The sequence below is a fragment of the Urocitellus parryii genome, chromosome 6 (assembly GCF_045843805.1).
Source record: "Urocitellus parryii isolate mUroPar1 chromosome 6, mUroPar1.hap1, whole genome shotgun sequence".
Taxonomy (NCBI): Eukaryota; Metazoa; Chordata; class Mammalia; order Rodentia; family Sciuridae; genus Urocitellus; species Urocitellus parryii.
The window spans coordinates 155,384,827-155,411,545 of record NC_135536.1 but is presented as its reverse complement, the minus strand read 5'-3'; the positions used below and the strand labels follow the sequence as shown (position 1 = coordinate 155,411,545).

At 39.1% G+C, this 26,719-nt stretch overlaps 1 protein-coding gene across 2 annotated transcripts in view; it reads right to left on the bottom strand.

Moving 5' to 3' along the window:
* Ralgapa2 (Ral GTPase activating protein catalytic subunit alpha 2) overlaps window positions 1-26,719 on the bottom strand; it is a 321,259-nt gene that overhangs the window by 21,154 nt on the left and 273,386 nt on the right. For both annotated transcript variants that reach the window (XM_077800202.1, XM_077800203.1), the window contains one exon: window positions 1,443-1,564. In XM_077800202.1, the coding sequence (XP_077656328.1) occupies window positions 1,443-1,564 (122 nt within the window). The remainder of the gene's footprint in view (window positions 1-1,442; window positions 1,565-26,719) is intronic.

Genomic DNA, 26,719 nt, shown 5'->3' with positions numbered 1-26,719 from the left:
TTTTAAACCTCTAGCCAGTCTGGGTATGAAATCTTCATTTCCATTGAAACAGATTTTTTTTTTTTTTGGTCATAGAATGTTGGCAGAGTGTATAAAAGAATTCAATTCACAGCTGTTCTACTTTTTTAATGTAAGAAACATTAATCAAAGCTTTAAGTTATAAGCTTTTCTCATGTTGTTTAGTATTCCAGTTCAACAAAGATCAATAGAGGCCATCCCAGTGTTTCTTGACGCCTCACCAGGAAGCAGAGGCGTGATTATGTAAATCGCTGCTCCCGCACCTCTGCCAGCTTGCTTATCTTCCCAAGCCTTCTGCCTGCTGCTCCTGGCTCCCCGTGCAAGCGCATGCCTCTCCCTCTTATCTCCCAACAAAGCTCCGAGAGGCAAGGATTGAAGCCAGCGATGTTAAACAATGATGCATGGCTGATTTTATTTGTAAGTGATTTATTTCACCGAATTTAATTTTTTTCACTTTGTGTGTAAGATATTTGTTAACAAGTCAGAATAGGAGAAGTGAGGCAGTGTTCAGAGACAATTGACACAGGTTAGAAATCTATTAAGCACTCTCACGGGTTGTGTTGAAATCCGCGGAAGATGACTGGAAGCCCTGCATTGAGGGTTTCAACATGTGATCACTAAATATCCTATTTACTGTCTGAAAGGCAATTAATCTACAACTACATGTAAAAATTTACAAGTAATAATACTAGTCTTTGAAAAAAGAACTTATAGTAATCGTATCATCTTGTTAAGTGGCAGTATAAATATTTTTTTTTCAAATTGGAAATGTAAAAAGAGTTAAGTGCCTAGAAATAAGGAAATCTATGGCAATGTTTGCAATTTGCCAGTGGCCTAATACATGAAAATGATTGTAAGCCAGTTTCTAAATGGTTTCCACACCAGGTGCTGCTCTAGTCAGCGGCTTGTCCACATGACACCGACCACTCCAGAGAGAAGTGTGCTTGCCGCACTCTGTAATGATGGGCCTGGGGACACTGTCCTTCCATGTCTCCTGCATTAATCCCTGACCCTAGTATCTCGGCAGCATAATCCCCATTTAGCATTAGTAGCAACGGCTTCGACTGTGAGGAACTCTTTTTTGATAAGTAAGCACTGATTCGGGCATCGCTTTTAAACAACATGTTCCCAGCTCAGCAAGAAACCCACACTCCTGAATGAACCACAGCACATTACTGAGAAAAAGTTCATTAACCTTGCTAGATTCGGGGGTTAACAGGATAGCTGAAAAAAGGAATGGAGTGAACAGCTCGGATACAAAACAAATTAAAATGAATGTCATCATTCCTTTTGATATTCATTAGTTGATTCAGAGGGAGAATGCTCTTCTTAAATTTGCAAGCATTTATCTGTGAAAAACAGGTGTACATCTGCTACTCGAATGCATCTTAAGCGTGTGAGAGGAGAATAATGTAGACACTCACCCGTTCCACTGAGGGAGTAGCTGGGAGAGGGAGAAAAGACTTGAGCTGCGAAATCCTCAAATGTCATGACTTCTCGGTGGTTCTGAATTATTGCTTCGAGATACAGCGCTCTCTCTTCATAGCTGAAGTAATCAGTTAAGGAGACAAATGCATTTGCAAAACAGCATGCATAGCAGTGACTGTCTACTTTGTTTTAAATACACTTATGCAACTTTGCTGTTTGTGTATTTTGCAATCTCTTTAGCATTTTGTCAGAAAATTAAATATTCATCATAATTAGTAAGATATGGATTTTAACACTTACGTTTCTCTTAAATTTTAAATACATTCAAAACTAGCTCCACTAAAAAATACAAAAACTAATGGTTACAGAATAACATCAAGGCATCAGTAAGATCCACTTAAGCAAACAAAAACAAGAAACATTGATTGCAATGGCATTTCCTTCTGTTGACCATTGTGAGACAACCCTGGATCTTCATTTTCTATTTGGATGGATAAAACATTCTTGTGAGATTACGGACATAATGAACAAATACTTCAAGCAAGAACTGGTGATATGAGGGTGAACACATTTTTAAAAAAATAAGAAAATGCAAGTTACTGGGAAGAGAAAAGGCCAGAAGGTATAGTCTGAAGGGACATCAGAGCCACTAACCAAAATAAACTCTAAATATTAGAAAATCAGAATTAATATGTAGGAGAATCTAGCAAACAGTGCACAATGCAATTGAGAGAAAAAAAAAGACTATTGCCTTTTAATTAAAATTGCAGTCTGGAACACACAGCATTCAAATGTGTAATCAAAAACCAGTCACCAATAAAACTTATAGGCGTAACACGCTGAAGCAACTTTCCAGCTGTCTTAATAGGACCCCTGCGTGTGGCAGTCTTTCACAGGGCAGAAAGCAAATCTTCCCCTTTTGTGTGTGGCTTCTGTTTCCTCAGAAGGTGAATCATGCACTTCCAATAACAGGATAACGTCAGAACAATCTGACAATGGATGAAGGCACCACACGTACGACTTTATGAATTAACACTTGGGGAAGTCGGCATGATGTCTCATTTTCCCCTTCTTTATTATCAATGCAAAAGTTAAAAGATGTGTTTTGGTCATTTTGAAAATTGTGCTAATTCTTCAGGAAATAGGGAATGTGGATCAACATCAGTTTGTAATTTGTAGCTCCAAGAGAGGAAAAAGTAATTTTAGCATTTCTCACTTTATCTTAAGACTACCTTTTCAAGATGGCCTCTTGAAAAATGTAAGTAGGTAATAATTATACCTTTCCAATTAGCTTCCAGTAGAGTCTGTGTTTTAAAATAGGCATGCACTTTTCTATTTTCTTTTGGTAAAGTATGCACATTGATTTCTAAATGCGGATTCTTCCTCTTCCTACTCTGTTATATTCAAGGATGATTTCACACCAAGAGGTGACCAGAGACAATCTAGATCTGTGCCGTCTGATATGGTAGCCATGTATCACATGTGGCTATCTAGATTTAAATTTTAATATATTAAAAAATAACAACTCAGTTCCTCTGTCCATTCTATTTCAAGTATTCAAAAGACATATGAGACTAGGGGTTACTGTTTGGGGTTTCCCAGAGATAGGGCATGCTCTTCATGGAAAGCAATACTAGAATTTCTCTTTAAACTTGTTTTATGCAACTTTAAAATAAAATTAAAAAAAGAAGAAGAAATGAGTTTGAAGAGTTCAAAAGTAGACCCTCTGATGATTTATAATCTGTCCTATAGATGGTCACAACAGCCCCAGGCCTGGGCAGCATGAGCCAGAACTAGCTCCACGGCTGTGGGCTGAACTCCTGGTGACTTGCCTTAATGAACAGACTGCCAAACTTCCTCAGCAAGAGGCGCCTGCTCAGACCCAATTCTAGAGGGACCTACTAATGCCATTCACGTCTCATTATGAACACGCTTATTCTGCACAGCACTTGGCTGTCGCCAAGGCTCGGCCCTCCGTGTATGGCCCCAGCAAGCCGCTGGTCTGAGGAACAGCAGGGCGTTAGGCCTGAGTGGCCGTCTGGCGAACAGGCACTCTGACACTAAGCTGGCACGTGCTGGCCCAGCAGGGGCTGAGCGAGGCGTGACAAATTACTCAAAGAGCTGAGCTAAACTTATGGCTGACAACCACCTGAGCCTTCGGACCGCCGTGGCCCGCTGTCAACGCTCAATTCATGGCTCCCCCTTTCAATCCACAGTCTGCTTGTGGGCCTGGGTTAGAGCAGGCACATCCCTCTAAAGACCTGTCATGCTCTGCCTAGTATCGTCCTGCTGTTTCCTGAAAGGTCCCACTGAGTCCAACACATCCACATACAGTGCTCAGGACAATGGTGAACAAAATAGAAATGTGTGTGCATTTTGCTAAATACTCCATGGAAGGCATATCTGGAAAGTGGCTTGCTATGTTAATCAAACTCACAATCAAACCTACAAAAGGGATGCTGTGCATGATGCCACAGAAATTGACCCCAGACAGCAGCCCATCATTCTCATCCTGGATGACACTATTCAACTGTCATAAGCTTGTCCTTGTCAAGGCTGAGAAATCTGGGCTTACAAGAGAAAGTCCAGAACTACATTTACAGGGGGCAATAATCAAGTTTTGAGATTTTCTGACTCAGTGAATATTTATGGTCTGACTCTTAAACTAAGGCACTATGGAAGACAGAACAAAAAGGTCCTTCCAGAACTGGATATTAGAGGAAGAAGTGTTCATTTAGCAGAAGATCCCCAATGTTACCATTTATGTCCTGGACTGTCACATGTAGCACATGCTTCCCCAACCTCCTAACTACAATGTTAACAGTGCTAAACTGGGTGTTGTCATTTAGACAAACATCCATTAGGGCTTGGGTGAGACCAAGACATCATGAAATGCATTTCACTCGTGGCCTAAGCCAGGGCATGTAAACACCATGACAAAGAGAAAACAAATATCATCCTAGCTCTGGCAGCATTTAGAAACAGCCAAGAGACTCACTGATGCCAAAAAATCACTTCTTTTAGTAGCCTTAAAAAAATGTCACCCTTGGAGCTTAACTGAATTTATTAATAGAACTACCAGTAAGGGTGATTTGGAGCCATATTATCTGATATTTTCTTATCTAACAACTCTAGGGCTTCAGTGTTAGTTGCTTTCTATAAGAAAGGGCATCTGTAACTTAAATCTCAAAATACTTTTAAAGTCCTCCTCATGTGGAAGATATGTTAAAATGTATACTGAACATTGAAATAATACCCACTGGTCGAAAGTCAGAGAACTCTGACTGAAAGCGGGTGGCTTAAGAAGCACCTAGTCACAAATCTGGTATGTGTTTCAATGCTAGTCACTGCCCTTTTGTTCTGTAAAAAGTCCAGTAATACATGAAACTTAGTTCTGTACTGAATTTCATTAAAGGTCACATATAGTAAGTACTTTTTTAAAGAGAAATTTGTCTCCTTGACTATTCAACTTAGAAAACATTCAAATTACTAAGCAGAAATTCTTCTTGGTTTCTGGGTAGTTTTGAATTTCTTTAGTGACCTACTCTATCCATATTCCCATGTAGAGATCTTCTCAATTAGTAATAGTCCTCTACTTACATGTCTTCACTGGTTGTACTTTATAAAAAATTTCCAAGAGAAACAGACACACACTGCTAAATCTGTGTTGCAAGAGCCTGAGAATCCAAACCCATCCCTCCAATTTTATTTTGATTATTTGTTTTAATTTTTTAGAAATGATCGCAACAGCATGACTATAAGGAAGGAGCTTGCATTTTGATGGAAGAAGAGATTAGGTTTGAATTCTGGTCCTTTTCTCCTTAAGATGGAGTGCCTGGGTAAACTGTTCCAACTCTTAGCCTTGGTGGTCTTACGTGCAAAATGGGAATACTGATGTGCTATCCAGGCTGCCTGGAGAACTAAAGAGAATCCTTAAATCTTCTTCCCAGGTTCTTGAAGAAGAAAGAAGTATGGTGAATCTTGATTGTCTGCTCCCTGACCCACTGAATATGGATTTATGGATGACATTCCAGAAAGAATGTAGTGGATAAAATAGGGGAAATTTCCAATAGGGTTTTGTTGCAAGCAAACCTTCTCATGTTAGATCCTCATGAACGGGAAAAGTCCTATGGCATCAATTTGACAACAGGAAGTGGAAGGTCAAAGAGTTAAAGTGATTTTCAGAGTCACAGTTACTCTACAGTGGAATCAAGTCCAAAACCCAGGTCTCCTAACTTCCACTGCTCTCTGCAAAGTTGTGAATCCTAGCACACACAGGGTTAAGTTCAAGGTTGCAAAGTTGGGAGCTAAACTTTTAAATAGGACAATGTGGGCTATAAAAGTCAACTTGCAATTTATACTTCAGTACATAACTACATAACATTTAAGGGGCATCTCTACCCACAGACCATGCTGATTTCATAAAATACAGAAAAACCAACTATTACCCCATTTTATTTTCTCTTTTTTATTCAAACTCTGTGTTGGTTGACTGCTACTTAGCATTTTAACCTTCCATATTTTGGAATAACTGTCTTACGGCAAAGAAAAAATAGAATGGTTTATAAGATGCTGTGCTGCAAACTGCATTTTCTTTTTAACCATTCTAATTCCTCTTGCCTGGACCTTCTCTTAATTTTTCAAGAGTAGACATGATAACTCAGTTTGGTAAAATGGCCTCAAGGGAAGTTTGCTTTATGACATCAGTGTGTTATGTTTTGTACTTATCCTTAATTTTTATTCCTAACTCTTGTAGTTCTTTAATACCAACACAAGCAAGTCCAGAGCTGGCCACCTTTTTAACATTGCCTAACCTCTAACTCTACAGCAGTCTTCTGCAAAGGAGGGGAAGCCATGTTTTGGAATCAACTGGGAGATATCAGACAACCACATACCCGTCTGAAATGTTCTGGCAACTTACCCTTTTCTGCCATTGTCCTATTCCCCCAAGTATGTGAAGGACATGGACATGGAAGCTGAGTTCAAGTGATTTTCTAGAGTCAGTTATTCCATGTTAGTTTCTGTAAATGACCATAAACTGAGTGGGGTAGAAATGAATTCTTTCACTAGTTCTGAAAAACCAGAAGCTACAAATCTGCAGAGCCATGCTCACTTTATATCAGAGGCTCCAAGGGAGATTCTGTTCTTGCTTTTCCTGTTCTTTTTTTTTTTTTTTTTTTTTTTTGTACTGAGGATCAAACTCAGGAGCATTTGACCACCAAGCCACATCCCCAGCCCTATTTTGTATTTGATTTCAAGACAGGGTCTCACTGAGTTGCTTAGTGCCTTGTCATTACTGAGGCTAGCTTTGAACTTGCAATCCTCCTGTTTCAGCCTCCCAAGATGCTGGGATTACAGGCATGTGCCACTGCACCTGTGTTCTGTGTATCTTTTATAAGGACACTTGTCATTCAGTTTAGCACCCATCTGGACAACCCAGAATGATTTTTATCAAGATTCTTAATCTATGCACAAGTTCTAGGGACTAATATTTGGACATATTTCGGGGGAGGTCACCATTTAGCCCACTCTACTTCTTGAGGGCACTGAATGAGGCAAGTTCAGGCAGGTTCATCCCTATATCACTCATACTTCTGAGCTTATAAACACTCTCCTTAAGTGGATAAAGGAATGCCTAGAATTTGTGTCTACTGCTTCAGGTTACAATATTACTAGTATAGTGGTATTATATTATAGTACAGGTAAAGCAAATTGGAAGGAGAAGTTATAATTTGAAGTAAAATTATGTGTAGATGACAAAATAAGTGATATAAAACTTTTATAAGAATGTGTGGGCAAATCCTTTATGACCTTGCGGTGTAGAAAATGTATGAAATAAAACAAAAGCTTGAACCATAAGGGAGAAGAAGTAAAGACATAGAGTCTCAAGGTACTAAGGAGGAAGAAAGCATCTTGAAAACAGCTGACAAAGGGTTAGTAGCTAGAATATGTAAAGAACTCTTACAAATCCTGAAGAAAAAGACAATCCACTGGAAAAACTGGCAAAAGACCTAGGCATTCTCAGAGCTAAACTATGAATGGCCAAAAAGATACACCATATGATTAGTAAATGGGGCTATTAGAACAATAATAATATGCAATTTTATATATACCAGATTGGCAAAACATAAAACATGTAATGTCAAAGAGGATATGGAGTACAGGAACTCACAGAACCTACCAGTGGGAAGCAACTGTCTCAACTTCTCTGGGAGGTAATTTGGCATTATTCAGGCAAGGGAAGAGATTAAAGTTCTAGGGGTCGATAAAACACTCTTTGTGTGCTTGTTTTAAAAAGTTTATAACTATAGATAGAAAGTTTTTGCTGCAGATACCAGCAAAAGAACAAGGGGAAATAAGCTGTTTTTAACTTTCTTGAGAAAAAAAAAAAAGCAAGTCACTCAAGAACACATTTAATGCAATTCTATTCATATAAATGTTAAAAGCAAGTGATAGTGAAGAATATTGCCCAGGGCTACCTCCATATGTAGAACAACAACAAAGAAGAGCAAGGAAATGATAACCATCTCTGGGCTGTGAAGGAGGCAGTACACAGGAGGTTTCAAATACATTGGTACAAATGGGGAATTAATTCAGAGACATGTTTTAGCATTCTTTAGTACTTATGTAAATGTTATGTTTTCTAGCATGTATGCATATTTCATAATAAAAATAAGTGATATGGTGGGAATGGGATATAGAACTAATCAAATGGATCTTTTCTCATCCATTAGAAAGATGAAATGAACTTCCTTATGTTTGTTAGGGAGAACAATGATTTAAAAAGTCCATTAGATTTAGAGAAAGTATACAAGTATTCAAGATGTGCTATTTTTAGGGCCTTTGTTTCAAAAATAGACCAGAATGGCAGAGCTCAACATTTTCAAAAAGTCAGAGGAACTCTGTCAGATGGAATTCAAAGAGCTCAAGTCAAACACAGACACAAATGCCACCCATGGGGGTGGAGGTACTATACCAGAAAAATACACCTTTCTATATAAATTCTTTTTCAAGATAGAGCTACCAGGCACTAACACCAACAAAATGGGCTGGGCAGAATCTGGGAATGGCAGAAATATTACATATATATCTATCTATATCTATCTATCTATCTCTATCTCTATCTCTATCTCTATCTATCTATATATCTTGTGTTGGTCAGATTTTCATTGCTGTGACTAAAATATCTGACAAGAGCAACTTAAAGAAGGAAAGATTTATTTTGCTCCATGGTGTCAGAGGTCTCAGTCTATGGTTGGCTGGCTCCAAGGCAGAAACATCATGGTAGAAGGGCATGGCAGGGAGAAGCTTCTCAGCTCATGATAGTCAGAAAGGAGGGAGGAAAGAGTGGAAATTGGGAGGGGGAGAGAGAAAGAAAGGTGGGAACAGGGAGAAGGTTAGGGACAAGATAAAGTTCCCAAGGTAATGCTCCCGTGATCTACTTCCTCCAGCCATGCCCCACCTATCTACACTTACCACCCAGTAGTCCATTCATATTATTGATCTATCAAATGGATTAATACACTGATGAGGTTACAGCTTTCAAGATCCAATAATTGACTAAAAAGCCCCATCTCTGTATCTTGACACACTGGGGGCCATGCTTATAATATATAAATTGTAGGGGACATTCCATGCCCAAACTATAATAGGCCTACATGTATGATTTCTCTACATGGTCCTAGTCTGCTCAGAAAACTTGATCTAAAGTAACTTTGTCATTTTTAAAAAACAAAACTATCTTCACTCAAATGTTCATTCATTAAAGAAATATGTACTGGGGTGGGAGTGTGGCTCAGTGGTAGAGTGCTTATCCTATCATGCACAAGGTTCTGGGTTCAATACCCTGCCATTCAGTGAATTAAAAAAAAAAAAAAAAAGGAAAGTGTGCTGAATGTCCAGTCTGTCCCTCTGTGCTGGTTGGCAGTAGGCATGTAATTTAAGATAAGAGGAGGCCACCCCACGTTCAGCATACCCCTATGACACTACTTAAAAGACAAGGTTGAAGAACAAGGCAAATTGTCCTTATACTGGTGCCAGGAAGGAAGAGGGACACAGCAGGTCAGAGACCTCTCTGAAGAGGTGGCAGAGGAGCAGTTACCCAAGAGTGAGGTTGGGTAAGGTGGCAAAAGCACTGTAGGCACAGAGGATGACATGAGTTAGAAGGGGCTGGAGTGTTGTAAGGAGGAGAAGGAAGACTGGAGCTGTGGAGTGGAGAGAGGTGGCAGGAGGTGCAGGTCAACCATGGGTGGGGTCTGGGTCTGGGTCTGAATGGTTTCAGTCCAGAAAGCAATGTGATATGTGATCTCACTTTAGTATTTAGATGGCACTTGGAAGATGTGCACCACTAAGGAGAATCTAGAGTAGCTTGAAGGTCTGAAGGGGTCAATGCTGACTGGTACCACTATGTCCACTAATTGTATAAGCACCTCCATATTCCACACTTACGCTTTGCATTTCAGAAAATAGATATATAATATATATGTTTTAGGCATGTAATACACACACACACGCACGCACACACGCACGCACGCACACACACACACACACACACACACACACACTTGGGCTGTAGAAAGATAAAGGTTACTTACAGATTTGAAATGACCAGGACATCTGAAAATGGGCTTCAGCATAATTAGGAAGAATTGGCACAGAGAGGGTCATGTAGGGTGATATAATATATATATTATATTACACACACACACACACACACACATATACACACACACTGTGCTCACTGTGGAGTAGAGAAAGAGTTAGGGGAAGGTGGTTTGTGTGTATGCACAGAAAGGCCTAGAAGGGAGATAGATAGGTGGAAAAGAAGTTAGTGAGGAGGAAGAGGACGTGGGGGCTTCAGAAAGGCAATGGTGGAGAGAAGGAAGAGAAGCTGCATGGGGCAGACCCCTCTGGGCATGGGGTGCCTGCCATTGGTGAATGGGAGGCAAAAAAAAGTCAGGGTACAACTCAGGAATCATTACTCAGGTGAGTATGAGAATGGTGTAGATGCTGATGAAAAGGGCCTGGGGAGGGAAGGCAGGGTTATTAGGGGTTAGGAGATGATCTTGGAGGATGGTGGCAGGGAGACTGCAATGCTGGGAAGCCCTGCTCCCAAGCTAGAGGGTGGGCAGAGGTAAAACAACAGGAAAGGGAGAGGGAGGGATGGAAAGAGAGCAGCTTGGCAAGTAGCCACAGGAGAAACATTTCTGGGAAAAGTAGCTGAGCCTCTTCTTTGATGCCTTTTTGTATCCTTAACACTTCCCCTGGCACCTGCCACCTGGTGAGATGCTCCATAGGTGGGTTTGGTTCGAATTTTCTTGCTAGAGATAAATGGGTGAAATTCCATATGAATAAGACAGGAACAGAGAGAGACCAGTTATATTCTAAAGCCATACATTATTTCCATAAAAGTTTTGTTTGTTTTTCAGTGTAATGCAAATTTAAATGTAAAGACTGTTTAAGGCCCAAATAAATAAATGTCACAGCCTGGTGACAGATTTAGAGAATGACTTTACTGAACAATGTAACCACATAAAATGGATGTTTTGGAAAAGAAAATTAAACATGGAAAGGTATAAGATATTAGGTTTCAAGCCCTAATGATACCCTCCCTACTACAAAGGAAGAGTTCACCACTGCTCAAAAAGAAGAAAATACCCATGTAACTAAGTTTAAGAATAATTCTGAGGAAATGATAAGAGCAAATGGAAATGGGAAAAAATAGATTTTCTTTAGGCTATTAAATTACAGGCTTTTGGAGGTCTACTCTTGTGTCATCATGTCGTTCCAGAATGGAGAACTAACACTCTCCTTCTTCGAATCTGAGATACTCCAAGGGTGCAGTAGACTTGGTCTATATTTTTACTGGAAATGTTCAAACCAGTTCTTCCCAGGGGATTGATTTGTGAAGGAGCACATCCTTAATTATAGCATTTTCCATTTCCATCCTGTCCAATTCTCCCAGTGCACCTCACCTTCTGTAAATCACCAAGCGAGAAAATGCCCCGTGATACTGTCGCTCAAAATCTCACATCAGTAAAAATATAAGTGACAAGAAAATTAGTCATTCGGCCTATTTCAAGACTAGTGAAAGTGCTGTCAAATTGGGTGAGAAAAGATTCAACAGTCTACTTCGCTGATGAAAACGACTGAAGAAGTGAGGAATCAATATGAACAATAGAAAACCTGAGAGTTCTGCCACGTTTATGCCAATAACTTGATTTCTGGGAGGAAGGGAGTCAATGTCACTTGAACTGTTTCTCTTTCAAAGGTTTTTCACTTGTCCTAAAGATATGATCTTGATCTTAATTATAGAGATGACCATTGCTGACATTTTGTTGGCATTTAATATCCACACAGTAACAACTAAATTGGAAAACAATTAGAAATGCAGAACCATCTCGAAATGCCTTGAATCCTGTTTGTGGCAAAGCATTAAAAAAGCATACAATTAAATAGCGATATATGTGGATTTTAAACTAACTTTATCATCACTGGCTATAAGTGGAAAAAAATTATTCAATAAATCACATTATAGGTATTATTAATGCAATATAATTTGAATGGAGTTACCTAATATTTACTCTTTAACTACTCTGATCTTGAAGGCAAAAGCCACTTACCTTTGGTCTACAGATCAGTTTGTATCTAGGTTGACTCTAAGAATAAAATATAGTCCTGATGATATATGTTACATCATCAGAAAACAAAACTGACAAAAACAAAAAAAAAAATCATCTATGGCAGGTATTCTGGTTATGGTGGCATCAGAATATTCTCAACTGCTGCCCATGGACAACCTGACTAGGCCCAGGCTTGGCAGAAGTAAATTTTGTGGTCCAAAGAATTTGCCCCAGGATCTGAACAGATTTTCTTGATTTTTCATATCTGAAAGTAATTTTTGGAGAAAGAGTTCATTTTCATGATGTTTATAAACTTTGAGCCATTATTAATTTTTTTCTTCTGTGCTTTAAAAATAATAAAAATACATATATTTAGAAGGAGAAACTTATATATCCATAAAATAATTATAAATGGCTTAAAGGCATCTGAGTTTTCCAGGAAGATATTCACTTAATACCAAATTATCAGATGACAAGAAAAACTGAAAGAAAAGTTAGGGGTTTACCGAATGACAGTGACCTACAAAATGAGGAAAAAGGCTCATGTGAAGCTTGCTAAATGAACTTCCCGGCCTATTCATACTGTTGGAGTGGATGTACTGGGTGTTCCTGTATACCTGAAGGATAAATATCACTGCTGACCTACACCTGAAACTCAATACACACCATAGACTTATCAGAGCTAAAAAGTAATGCCACAAATATGGAAACTTAACTGGAAATTTGGGGGAATTCTAATAACACAAAGCTCTTCCATGATCCAAAGTAGCAAAACTATGCTTGCCACTTCATATTAAAGCCACTGATTTTTGACTATTAGAAATAGTTCCTTGGGCTGGGGATGTGGCTCAAGTGGTAGCGTGCTCGCCTGGCATGCGCAGGGCGCTGGGTTTGATCCTTGGCACCATATAAAAATAAAATAAAGATGTTGTGTCCACCGAAAACTAAAACATAAATATTAAAATAAATAAATAAATAAACAGTTTTTAAAAAATAGTACCTGATGCATTTACTTGATTTGGCAGAAGCCACACAGTGTGGACACGGAGGTTGAGCCACCACTTGGGATGGCACCGTGAGATATCTTCAGGGCTGCTTGGACTATAGGCACAGTCAGCCTGTCAACACACATTGGCTCTGTGCAAACTCCAAAGGGTCAGATGAGAATGGGGACATTGGTCTCATTAGCATCATGATTGGGAAAGTGATTTTGAGCAGCTGGAGGGCAAAAATACCTCTTTTACTTCTTTACATCTGTCTCAACATTTGCTTCAACATTTGGGAAAAAACAAACAAAGCAAAAGCAACAACCAGGAAGTATACATTAATTACTTAAATATTGTAGTGGGAATTCTTTTTCAATGCTGCAGATGGAACCCAGGGCATGCACATGCTGGGCAACTGTTCTACCATTGAGCGGTATCCTCACCCCCTTGATGTTTTGCTATCAAGGGTGGTCACAAAAATTCCCAGGGGCTGCTGAAATGACTTTGATTTCCTAGCACGTTCAACTGTGCTATTCTATACCTTCTGCTCATTTTGATTCTATTCTATGAAAAGAAAAAATATATACACATATAGTACATTAATTTGCTTTGATGAAAGACTAGCTGTGTGATTGGGGATATCATTGAAGTGCTTTCCAATGAAAAGAGTAGAGAAACCATCTACCTCCTGAGGAGTCCCCAGCAGAAGCACACTGGGTTGAATATCTCATAAGGTGACCATGCATTCCTGTGACACTCCTAATTGGTGCTTAATAAGGTAAATTGTCTATCATGATACCAGAGGAAGACAAAGAAAAATACATGTTGAGGTCTCTCATGGTCTTTTTATAGAGGATGAAATTGAAGGGCACATTAAATGTGACAAAACTGAAGTGGGGTGTTTTATTCTAGGCCCCTCAGATGGTACCAGTAACCTGACATGTAAGTCCTGGCTCCCATTGACAGCTCTCCCTCTTGACATCAAGAGTTTCCTCCAAAAGAAGAGACCAGTGACAACACCACTAACAGAAACCAAGTTCTACCCATTCTGGTTTCAGTGGAAATTGAAGGAGGAAATGAAAGCCTTTCCCACCAACTCTAATCAAGATACTATCATTCAACAAATTCAGAGGAAAGAAAGTTTATGATGTTTAGAAAGATTTTCTCTGCCTAAAAATTAAACAAACCTCAATGCTTGCATCTCAAGTAAGTGTCTTTGATCTTACCACGCCAGTGAGAGAAACCTCTATGGGTCAGAGTAAGGACAAGAGTGACAGTTTCACTAAATTACATCATTGTGGCTGTAAGGTGAGGGTCTTTGCAGTATGGTGGCACACCAGGCCCTTTTATCCTGCACATATTAATGCAGAGGCTTCTGTCCCTGTACTCATTTCTTTTTTAGAATTCTCCATGACTGACTGGTCTGTGTGCTGGTGTCCTCCTGCACCCTGTATCTGGTGAGGTCTAGTGGGGGATGCTATGTGTGGGCTTCTTGTCCTCCAGTACCTCTGGGTGTCATCATTATGCACGCGCTATAGTAGCCCCTTGGCTTTCACTCGACATGGATAGCACTAGTGACCCTCAAGGGGTCGGTTATAGGGAAGCAATTTTCTATGTGAGCTGTGACTAGATCTGGCTCAGGATGGAAAGTGGGAAGTAAGAAAAGGGATTGTGTTCCATCTTCTTTTGTACTTGGAGGACATGTCATCAGGTGCAGAGCAGACATTAAGTTTCTTCTGACATTTGGACCACACATTCAATATTTCCTCAACATTTTAGTAGGTCCTTCTGATACCTAAACATTTTCAACTTTTAAGAGTAATACTAAAAAAAAAAAAAAAAAAAAAAAAGAGTGATACAGAAGGACACAATAAGGCGAGGTGCACTAGGGAAGAATAGGTTACCTTAGATTAGGTAGAGGGAAGTGATGGGAGGAGAGGGGAGGGGATGTGGGGATAGGAATAATAATAGAATGAAACAGACATTATTACTGTATGTATATATGTGACTGCATGACCAACATGATTCTGCAAAATGTGTACTCAGAAAAATGAGAAATTATATCCCATCTATGTATGATATATCAAAGTGCATAAATGCATACTACTGTCATGTAAAACTAATTAAAACAAATTTGAAAATTAAAAGAAAAGAGTTAATACAGAAGGAAATAAGGAAACAAGACTGTCCCACTGGGAACAAAGATCAGAATTAGAAATCTCTCATGATAATGCATGCTTTCAAAAGAAAATGTCAAATAAAAAAGGATGAATGTTTATATTTTGATTTTCTATGTCATATTGTGGGATTATACTACTTTGCACTTTAATGAAAACTGTCTGCTTTTACATTTTATATGCAAAATTTCCTGTTCAAGATCCCCTTCAATCTGACTAAAATATACCCTTAGAATGTACAAAAAAACAGAAACAACCCTGAATGCTGTTAAACATAAAATTCCCAACTCATACAATTGTCTGGGACTTTCCACATTTAAGCTTTATAGAGTCACTTGATATTATCTTCATGACTAAAAATATAACTGCAGTATTACTTAAAATTATAATCAAATCAATCTCTTGCAAATTAAGACACTAACTCTTGGAAAAATAGCCAAATTGAATTAGGTGTGTCTTTTCTTGATAGATCAAAAGCAGCTCCATTAAGTCAGCAGTTTTTATATTAATGGCATGAGACATGGTCCAGATGAGGAAAATGTCTTTGGGAGCCATTCTGTATTTTATTTAAAGAGAGATGGAGATGTTTCTCAGTTTATAAAGGAAGCAGAGTTGTATTGCAGGTCCCTAGTGTAAAGGTAAAATTTCTAAGCTGATTCTAAGCTGCAAGAGTCTGAGTTAAAGTGTAAAAGATTGGGCATTGTAAAGCTTCTAAATTGAAAGGTTTGGGCTAAAAATAATAATAATAGGCCAGGTATTGTTAAAATTCCTCTGCTACCCCCGGAACCTGTAATCTCTGTAGCTGTTAGAACAATACCTGAACTGCCCAGTAAATATTTCCATTGATTCCCTGGTTGTTTATTAGCTAAGGGCTCCAAATAGCTCAGACGTAGGCATTGCAGGACCTAAACCAATCAGTTTGAATGTGTACCCCACTTAGGAGCACCAATCACTCCTGTCCAATCTGTTCCCGCCAATGTATGCACTAATCATGGCTCAGGGTTGTTGTTCAATTTTCCCGCGCCTAAAGATGATTTGTTCTGATGTATGCAAAGCCCCCCACCCTCTCCAAAAAGTGTACTTAAGCTCTGCTTGACCTCTGCTCTGGGCTCTGGGCTGCTCTCCCTTCCTGAGTGAGCCTTGAGCCCCAGCATGCTGGTTCAATAAAACTTCCCCCCTGCAATTGCATGAGGCTGGTCTCTTGTGTGGTCTCTCCCTCCGACGCTCCGCCGGACCCTTACACCTAGGCCAGAAGATCAGGTCTGATCCCACTGTGGCAGTCCACCACACCAGAAAGCCCAGCTTCATCTTCCCTCCTTATTCCTTATTTCTTTCCATAATTGTGTCTGTCACCCACCCATCCATCATCCATCCTTCGGATATTTAGTCTTAGTAAATATCCCAGATAGACATAATTTTTTCCTTCAAATAAAAGAAAAGCACTTCCTTGCTATTAGACCCTCTTCTAAATTTTTGTTTCTAAGAGTATTTTGGAGGATTCTCAAACACATCATGGTAAGGTTACTTTATAATTAGCCTGAGTTCTGTTTGAACTATATCTCAGAATAAAAAATATGCAATCATTATGAAATAAAACCAATTCATCCAGTGTTGGCATGATGCTCTCCACTTATAAAGCCCTTTTATAGCCATGAACTCATCAGACCCTTTGGGAAACCTCAAACCACAGATAAGAAAGCAGAGGTAGAGATGATCTGGAGCTCACCCAGCTAATAATAAGAAGGGCTCAACCCTGAGTCCAGACTGAGTTGTGATGCATGGATGGGTGAATTGCCCTGAGGCCACAGGCAAAAAACTTATTCCAAAAAATGTATATACCCTCAAATGCTGGCCTCTTTCTTCTCCCTTACACATTCAGCTTCATATTTCAAATTTCTTTTTAAGTTAGGAAGTTTGAAATGTTCAATGTTAAGTTAATTTACAAATACTATTGCTTCGTTCTGACAGAAGAATGAGAATAGACAAACAGATCCTTCTATTTCCTTCTAGAAGCAAAGTAGCACAAAATAAATTGGCAATTTTTATAGCTAATCTGGCATAAATGGTGACTTCCTAGCTAAATTATTATCTGTATTACTGATGGAAGAATCCAGAATTTGAAGTAATAAGCTATATTAATTCAATCCTTTCCTTTATGCATCAAGGTTTGGGAAATTTAAATGAGCTCATTTAAGTAAAAATTACTGGGCTTATTTCTGACCACATTTTGAAGAAAACTAATGCAGAATTTCAAAGTTTTATTAATTGACTATTTTGAATGAACATTTTCAATGAGAGAACGATTTAGCACCATCAGATATGGATTATTAAATCATAACATGCTTTAACATGCTATGTTAAAGAGAACAACAGAGCTTTTCCATAAAGATCCATGTGGCTTTTGCTCCACAATCAAACACTGAGAAGCAGCAAGATATCTTCAGCTGCCATCTTCCAAGAGTAATAAAGCTTCTGGAAAATCCTTACTTTTAATTATGTACCACTTGGTGTCATTAAAAAAAAAAAAAAAAAAAAAAACAAAAAACACTGAAGAGGGTAAAATCATTTGTGCAATGACTCTGCATAAAAGAGGGACTAGAAATTCAGGCCTGATGTTTCATATGCCATCACAGAAAGCCTGGTTAAAATAAAACACTGATTACAGATGCAAGTGTTTACCTTACTCTAACTAAGATATCATCCCAGCAGAACTCAGGCTAATGATAATGCAACCTTGCCCTGATATGTTTTAGACTTCCCCCAGTACTATAACATTCAGTAAATGGTTGAGTATCACAGGAGTCAAGATTTAAGTCTGAAGAATAGTGATAGGAGGCATTTGGTAAAAATTATAGGATGGGATGAATGAATGGGTGGATCGATGGATGGATGGATGAATGGATGGGATATGTGGATTGATGTGATGAATGGATGGATAAATGAGTGGGCTAATGGGATGGCTACATGGATTGCTATATGGCTGTAGGCAAGTCATTTGCCCTGAGAACTCCCATCTCCTCATCTGTGCAAGTGGGTTCTGAGGTGACCTTCAGGACCATGTTGCAGTGAGGCAAATGATGACATATATATACCTGTTTTATCATAGCAACAGCTATTGGTACTTGTAGTACTCTAGGTTGCATGAAGCAGCTGGAAAAAGAGAAACAAGGAGCCCTGGCATCACAGAGCAAAAGCTCATGAAGATGGGCTTGGGCCTGTGCACTCATGCATTCTGACTCTGTGGTCAGGCATCTGGCTTAGAGTTATGGGCCTTGCCAGCAAGAGTAAGGCAGGATGATCTTCCCCTTTATGGGTAAAAGGTTTTATCACCTCCTTGTCCCAAGGCCTGAATGCTTCATCTAACACTTGAGAAATATTTCAGGGGATGTGTTTTTCTTGATTAAAAACTGAAATATGGGAACTAGGCACTAGGACAATGTCATTTGAGTTCAAAAAATGTGAGTCCCCCCCTAGAGTATATTCTAAAACTGATCAAGTATATTGGTGATTTACATTGTAATTGATGTTTCTGACGGCTCTCACCCACCCCCAATGACTGTGTAGAACTATCATTTTGGAAACCTCTTTCTATTCCTATACTGCTTTTACCTTCCTGACTTCCGACATCCATGTGAGACAGCACAGATGGAGTCTCACTCTTTTCTGAAACATCTTGCATGTATGTCTCTGGGGCCACCAGTATACATTTTCTGTAGACCCCCATGGTCAAGAAGACTACATGAATTAGAGAACTTTTTTTTTTTTTTTTTGGTCCTGGGGCTTGAACTCAGGGTCACTTGGTCACTGAGCCACATGCCCAGTACTATTTTGTGTTTTATTTCAAGACAGGGTCTCAGCGTGTTGCTTAGTGCCTTGCCATTGCTGAGGCTGGCTTTGAACTTGTGATCCTTCTATCTCAGCCTCCCAATACACTGGGATTACAGGCGTTCACCACTGCACCCAGCTATGAGAGAACATTTTTAAAAATACTTTTAGAGGGGCTGGGGATGTGGCTCAGTGGTAGAGTGCTTGCCTAATATGCATGAGGTGCTGGGTTTGATCCCTGGTACAACTTAAGTATTGTGTCCATTTATAAATTTAAAAAAAATAATTTTACATATTCTTAATCAGTGGTAATTATTTTTTGAGTTCATGAAGGACATAAAAGACATGTAAGTCATGGCCCCTATCTGAAGTAGGCTTCTGGGTTGTGCTTATAAATAAACTAGGCATTGAGGGAAGGGAGCTGGCTCTAACATTTGGTGTAGCTGGAGGGTTTGGTGAAATAAATAAATAAATAAATAAATAAATAAATCAGACTGAGTGAAATCTACACAGGAATAATGAGGCATTTCCTAAGAAGCCATGCCCCAAGAAGTAGGGGAACATAAGATACCCTCATAAGTAGGAGTGAGAGGCACAAGAGTCTAGACCAACACTGGTACTGGGAGTTAGCATTGAGGACCCTGAGAAAAAACACTTGACTGACAGGCAAGAAAAAAAGGGAGGTGTGACTTGGTTCAGGTGTCTTCATAGAAAGCCCCAGAAACCATCTTGGGTGATACCTCTGGGAGGAGGAGGAGTCCAGATAGGCAGAGGACATTTCAAAATCAGACAGTGCAGAGAAAATGAAAATTTAATCATGCATCATACTTTATAATTTCTAAAATTTTAGGTATAATTTGTAAACTGGTTGTAAGTTACTATAAAATTATCCTTGAGACTGAGGGATGGAAACATGCAAAACAAATGTAAGCATTATGAATACAGATAATACTAATGTACCATATAATGCAAAACTGCTGAAACAGTAGATTCTAAACTTTCTTGCCACAAAGAAACAACAGGTATGTAAGTTGGTGGATATGCTAATTAGCCTGGTTTACTCATTCTGATGTATACATGTATAACATCACATTATAGCCCATAAATATATGCAATTGTTATTTGCCAATTAAAAGAAAAATTAAAAATGAAGTAAGTATTGTTTTATTCTGATTCTCAAAGTGAGCACATGTTGCCATATCACGAACGTCATGGAGAGAGAATGTGTGCACCTCTGGACGCAGCAGTGCTTTCTAGAATAGACCTGTGTCCTATGTGTTACATCTACATGAAGTTCAAGTAAAGGTTACATGTTTAATGAGAAGTATCTGCTAATATGACTTGCATAGATTTAATAAGAGCAATAATAAGTGAGGTTCACATCCGTCAACTTGTAGCAAATGATAAATTGTATTTAAATCATTAAAATACTAAATCTGTTTTTTTTTTTTTTTTGGTGCTGGGGATCAAACTAAGGTCCTTGTGAATTATAGGGAAATCATAAATCTTTTTTAAAAAAATATTTTTTAGTTGCCAGTGCATTATTTATTTTATTTCTTTATTTATATGTGGTGCTAAGGATAGAACCCAGGGTCTCACACATGCCAGGCAAGCGCTCTACCACTGTGCCACAACCCCAGTCCCAATCTTTTTTATTTTTAAAGCAGTTGGTGAGGGGCTGTGAAAAAGGAACTACTGAGCTGGAGGGTTAGTGACTGCTTTCACTGTGAGAATTCAGCAGGAGAGCAAGCCACTTTTTCTGTGATGATCGAACCACTACAGAATATAATACCTAGGTCAATTTTCTACAGAGATGGGTCCTAGGATGTGATTGTCTTATTGAGTCTGTCGATGAGCAACTGCTAGGACTCTCATTTAGTGATTATAATTAGCTAGCAGTTACAAGCCAGGTGAGCACCATGGGTTAAGTAACTGGGAGAAAGGTCAAGTTACCAGGCACTAGTATCTCAGCTTGGTGACAATGCTAATCTTACTAAAGGTGAGCACATACATGGTCATTTCAGTAGTCACCCAATGAGATTTAACTTAAATGTTTTGGAGGATAAATAAAAGATTTCTACCTGGATTAAAAAAAATCACTTAATACCATCTAATTCCCCTGAGTAGGAGAGATTTAAAAACAAACAAACAAAAAAAGCCATAGCATTTTCCTTACAAAACAGTTAGGTATAACACTGACCATTTAAAAAAGAGAAGGCATCGACTAGTTCAACACTGGAAAAGCAGATTCTGCCAAATAACACATACATGGGAAAGCCAAGAATTAAAAAATATATATATTTGAAATGATTTATTTTGAAAGAACAAATTCTATTCTCTCTCCAAAAAGCCTTTTCTCTGAATTTTTATGTTACTTTTATTTTTAACTTGCTGGCCTCTTCTTTTTGCTAGGGAGTCACAGAGAATGTTAATGCCTGAGTTCCTACAATTGTCCATCTTTGAACTGACCATGTGAGAGCAGATCTGCTCTGTGCAGCTTGTCTCCCCTAGGCCAAAGGTACAACCTCTGCTCCAGCTGACTGCAGGTACTTCTCTGGTTTGTTGATGTGTCCCAGAACCTCCTAAGTGAATTTTGACCACTCTAAAAAGTCTCAATTTTAAGAAATCATGCAAACTGAGAGACAATCCATTCTGCCATTTCATTTCATGCCATGAAAACAAACATCTATAACATTTCTAGCCATCTGTCCATAGACATATTTACCAATCCTACTACATGCTAATCAATTGGGCACAAAGAGTTTCGTTTATAATTTTCAGAAAACCTGACAAAGAAGGCATTAAACTTCTTACATTACAACTGAAAAAACTGAGGCTCTGAGAAGTTAAAAGATTACCTCAAAAGCAAACCAACAATGGCAATTTCATATGGTTCTGGAGTCCCAAAAAGGGACTGAAAAGGGGTATCTAATTTCCACAAGATGCCAGGACAAGAAATGTCCCAGGGTTTGGAGGTTTCAAAATTTTGTAATATGTGCATAGCCTTTTACTGGTTAAACATCCCTAATCCCTAATCCAAAAATCCAAATCTAAAAGGCATAAGATTTTGAGCATCACTCAAGACATTTCAAATTTCAGAGCATTTAGGATTTTGTACTTTTGGAATAGGGATGCTCAACCTGTATACTTAGAGAGGAAGGACATCTAAATCTAGATGGGGGAAGGTGGAGGACTTGGAGAAGAAACTAGAGTCATGCACAGGAGAGACTCTCCAGAGGCTGTGAGTCTCTGAGAAATGAGAACTAAGCATTCCAATGTAAGCAATAAATACAAACTCAATTTTAAAAATGCAATACTTTTCTGTAAAGCTGCACTAACAGTTTGACTTATCTCACAAAGTTCAAATACTTTCATATAAAGTATAACAACTGCAAAGATTCATGAACAACCCTCACTTAAAGCAGGTTCTTTAATTTTGTAATTAATGCATTCTCTATTACATCTAATCAGCAACACGAACCTAGAGGACTTCTGGGACAAAGTCACCTGATAAATGTTTTGAATGTAGTTTTTGAGAATTAAGACAATATTCATGAAGTCCTTGGACTGGAACTTCTGCTTTACCACACAATAGGCAAATGCTAAAATATTTTTCAAATGCAGTATGTATCCATGAAACTCTGGAATTTATCACAACAGAAGGTAGATAAAATAAAGAAGAAAAATTCCATAATGTACATTTTAAATAGTAAAACAAAGTACACTTAGTAAAAGTTGAGATAAATTTTTGTTTTGGCTTTTTTGTACCAAAACATACTTGGTTTTAATCATAGCTTTTTAGGTATAACACAGAGTTGTAAAGTATCTACAGTGGGAGGAGAGGGAAGAAAAAAGAGGAATGATGATGGTCTACATATGTCCATGACTTGGTGTCCATTTGGGGTCTGAACAAAACTATCGAAGAACACAAACTCTAGCAAATTAATTGAGCCAGGTCAGTTTGTTAAGAATACAGTATGCACAAGAAAAATGAAAACAGGGGCTGGGGATGTGGCTCAAGCGGTAGCGCGCTCGCCTGGCATGCGTGCGGCCCGGGTTCGATCCTCAGCACCACATACCAACAAAGATGTTGTGTCCGCCAAGAACTAAAAATAAAAAAATATTAAAAAAAAAAAAAAAAAAAAAAAAAAAAAAAAAAAAAAAGAAAAATGAAAACAAAAAGAAGGCAAATTTTAAGAAACACAGCATCTACCAAACAAGTGACTCAGCCACACACACACTGGTCTCTCAGGGGGATCCATGAGAAGTGCCAGCAGCTTCTCTCAGTGAGGGTCCTGGGGAAGATACAGAGCTAAAACCCACAGTTAGCAACTAAGCCTGAGATTTTAAGATTACAAGTTAAGCATCCCTAATCTGAAAACCTAAAATCTGAAATGCTCCAGAATCTGAAATTGAGTGTCAATACAATGCCACAGGTAGAAAATTACACATTTTGATGCTTTGTTTTATTCACTAAATTATTAAAAATATTGTGGAGAGCTGGGGATGTAGCTCAGTATTAAGAGTGTTTGCCAGGTGTGGATGGCTTTGAATTTGATCTCCAGCATCATTATATAAGTAAATAAATAAACAAATAAAACTGATGTATATGAAACAGAAATAAATTTTGTGTTTGGACTTGGGGCCCATTCCCAAGATATTTCATTATGTATATGTAAATATTCCAAAATCTAAAACAAATCTGAAATCAGAAACACTTCTAGTCCCAAGCATTTCAGATGAAGGACAGTCAACTTGTATTAAGTTCAAAGCTGGAGTAGATGGAAGAGGTTTTAAAAACATCTAAGTGGAAATGCTCTCATCCTCTTCTGAGTTCTTCAGTGAACTGTTTCAGTTGCACCCTAATGAATGGCTAAGGATAAGTCACCAACATACTGACACTAAAGCAGGGACAGGCCACTCATGTAGCTAAATGCCCAGAAGTGAAGACCAAAGGCAGAGAGGATCATGTCCTTGATGGGAAGTGGTAGTTTCAAAGCTGTTTGCCATCATCTTTTATCTATTTGGGGCTAGAGGGTTGTATTGAATTTCTTTTTACAGAGAGGCATACAGATTGAACTTAGGAGAACCAACTAAGTTATACCTAGTTGTTGTACTCTATGCCCTGAAGCAGACACATGAAATCTGAGAGATGGCTCTGATGTGGAATCTTCCCCTACAGTTCCAGACTTTTTCATAAGTGGTGAACACCACAGTCCAGCTTTCTCACAGAAGGTCCTACAAAGCCACCTTTATATTGTGTGTTGGTGATAGATCCCTTGAAAGCTATTGGGAGTCTCCTGGCCCTTGACTCAGCCCTGGATGAGTGGAGTCAGCATGTGAGACAATGGGAAGGACAGATGAGTCCTTTGGAGTCATGAAACGAAGTTCTACCATATGGAGGCCCACATTGCAAAACAAAACAAACAAAACAAATCCTACCTAGGATCTCGAAAGCTGAAGTCCTTGGCACTTCCATGTCCCAACTAAATAGCTTGTGACATTTACAGATGGGTTTCTATGAGTTTTCTGAAAGGACCTCAGTCTTTGTAAATACTACCTCTACCAAGCAAAATAATTTAATAACATAACTCTTTCCTTGCTTGAAGGTGTTATTTATCTATTCCTTGTTCCAATGCTGTCCTTCAAATGAAGGAAAAACTAAGAGTGGCTGAGAAAGTATATTTAAGTGCTCTAGCAATAAACTGCTGCCCCATCCATGGCAGGGATATTAAGGCACAGGAAGAGTCGAGAGCAGCTGTCTAACTTCCCCCAGGGAGGTAAACACTGGATGGCTCTCAGAGGCTTCAATTTGTTGACACTCTTGATTCTTCTACCTTTGAGTGGGAGGCAGGAGAGTAAACTAAACAGAAATAGGAACAGAGCCCTAGCCTATTCTAGGCAAGGAGAAGGGTCAGGCCCTAGGAGGGAGAGAGGTGAATTACCACTCTCACTGTTCAACATGTCCTGCTGGACACACTTAAGGGCCATGCCTGGCCTGATCATGGAACAAACCGATGGTCAGTGTGCAGCCTCCATCTGAGGCTTCCACACTGCATAGCTAGTGCTCCTGGGCTTGTTGATGGGAGACTTAGGGTTCAGATTGCTGCTGGTGGGACTCAGTTTCTTCCCTTCCTTCCCTGATTCTGTGGCTGCCTCTGTAAAATGGGCACAGTAACACAACCCATTTGTTCATATTTGTATAACATAACTTAATAAATGCTAGCTGAATGAATTCTGGCTTTTATTAATTTAAATAAAAGCTTTACTTCTGTAAATAGGGAAATTAAGTAGGCTAGTGACCACAAACTATCCTGGAGGTCCTGAAGGCCTCTGGTAACTTAGGACACACAGGACTCCCCTCCTTTTTGCATGCCACATCCCATTGGTCTGGAGGAAAATCCAGACCAATCCAGAACCCAATCACTGTCAGCAGTGCCAAGACACCATTATCTTGTCCTTCCTACTGGTCTGTTAGCCTTTGTACTCAGCAGCAGGAACCTTTGAGACAACATGCCCTTCCTCCCCTTAACTCTTCAATAACTTCTGCATCACAGTGGGAGCCAAAGTCTTAGGGTGGTGGGTAAGAAAGCCAGCTTGCTGTCATCTCTGACCTCAGCTGTGCCTCCCACATGCCACACATTCTCATTGCCCTCCTAGGCCCTCTACTGAGATACTCTTCCAAGCTCTGCCTTTGTGGTTCATGTGAATCCTTCATAGTGATTCTTAATTTAGGTCACTGGAGCCCAGCAATCTCTTTTGGATGGCTGACAATCAGAATTCTAGAGGTCCTTGAACTCAAATGGTAAGAAGGACATTTTTAAAAAATATTTATTTTTTAGTTATAGGTGGATGCAATATCTTTGTTTTATTTTTTATGTGGTGCTGAGGATCGAACCCAGTGCCTCACGCATGGTAGGCTAGTGCTCTACCTCTAAGCCACAACCTCAGCCCCATAAGAAGGACATTTTAAATTTCATTACCCACTAACTGAAATGAAGCATTTCTTTTCATTATAAGCATAGACAACAATGGTACTAACTGTGACTATCTCCCTCAGAAATCAGAGATACTTTCATAGCACATGATGTTGTTGCCAATGTCTCAAAAGATTGATTCTGCTCAACACCACTTTAAAATCGCAGTATTCTACTTAATTTTCCCATTTATAGCATCCACAACTAGAGCTGGGTATTTAATACATGAATGTTCATATATTACTACACATATGTTTGATTTTAAAGTCTTTCACTATTACTGAAAGACTTTGTAATCCTTTATTTTCTGCATTTATAAATATTCTGAGATGGGCAGGAGGTCCATAGAACAAAACAGGCTCCTCCTTTTATTCCTCTAAGTGTCCCACCTGGCTTCCAGGGTATGCCCCAGGTTGACACTCAGAAGTGGTGGTAGGAGTGATACAGCCACCAGTGTCTGCCCATTGGACTGGAGCACTGGTCATGGGGCTGCACAGGCACCAGCTGTAGAATCTGTCCACCTTCCTTATACCTCAGCCCCATTTTGCTATGGAGAGACTGGGTATTGCCTGAGGTCCACACTGGTGAGTAAGATTCTGATCCAGGTATGTAGCTACAGAACCTGAGACAGATCCTGAATCCTGAGACAGTGTCAAAGTGGTTGTTGCCAATAAGTCTCTTGAGTT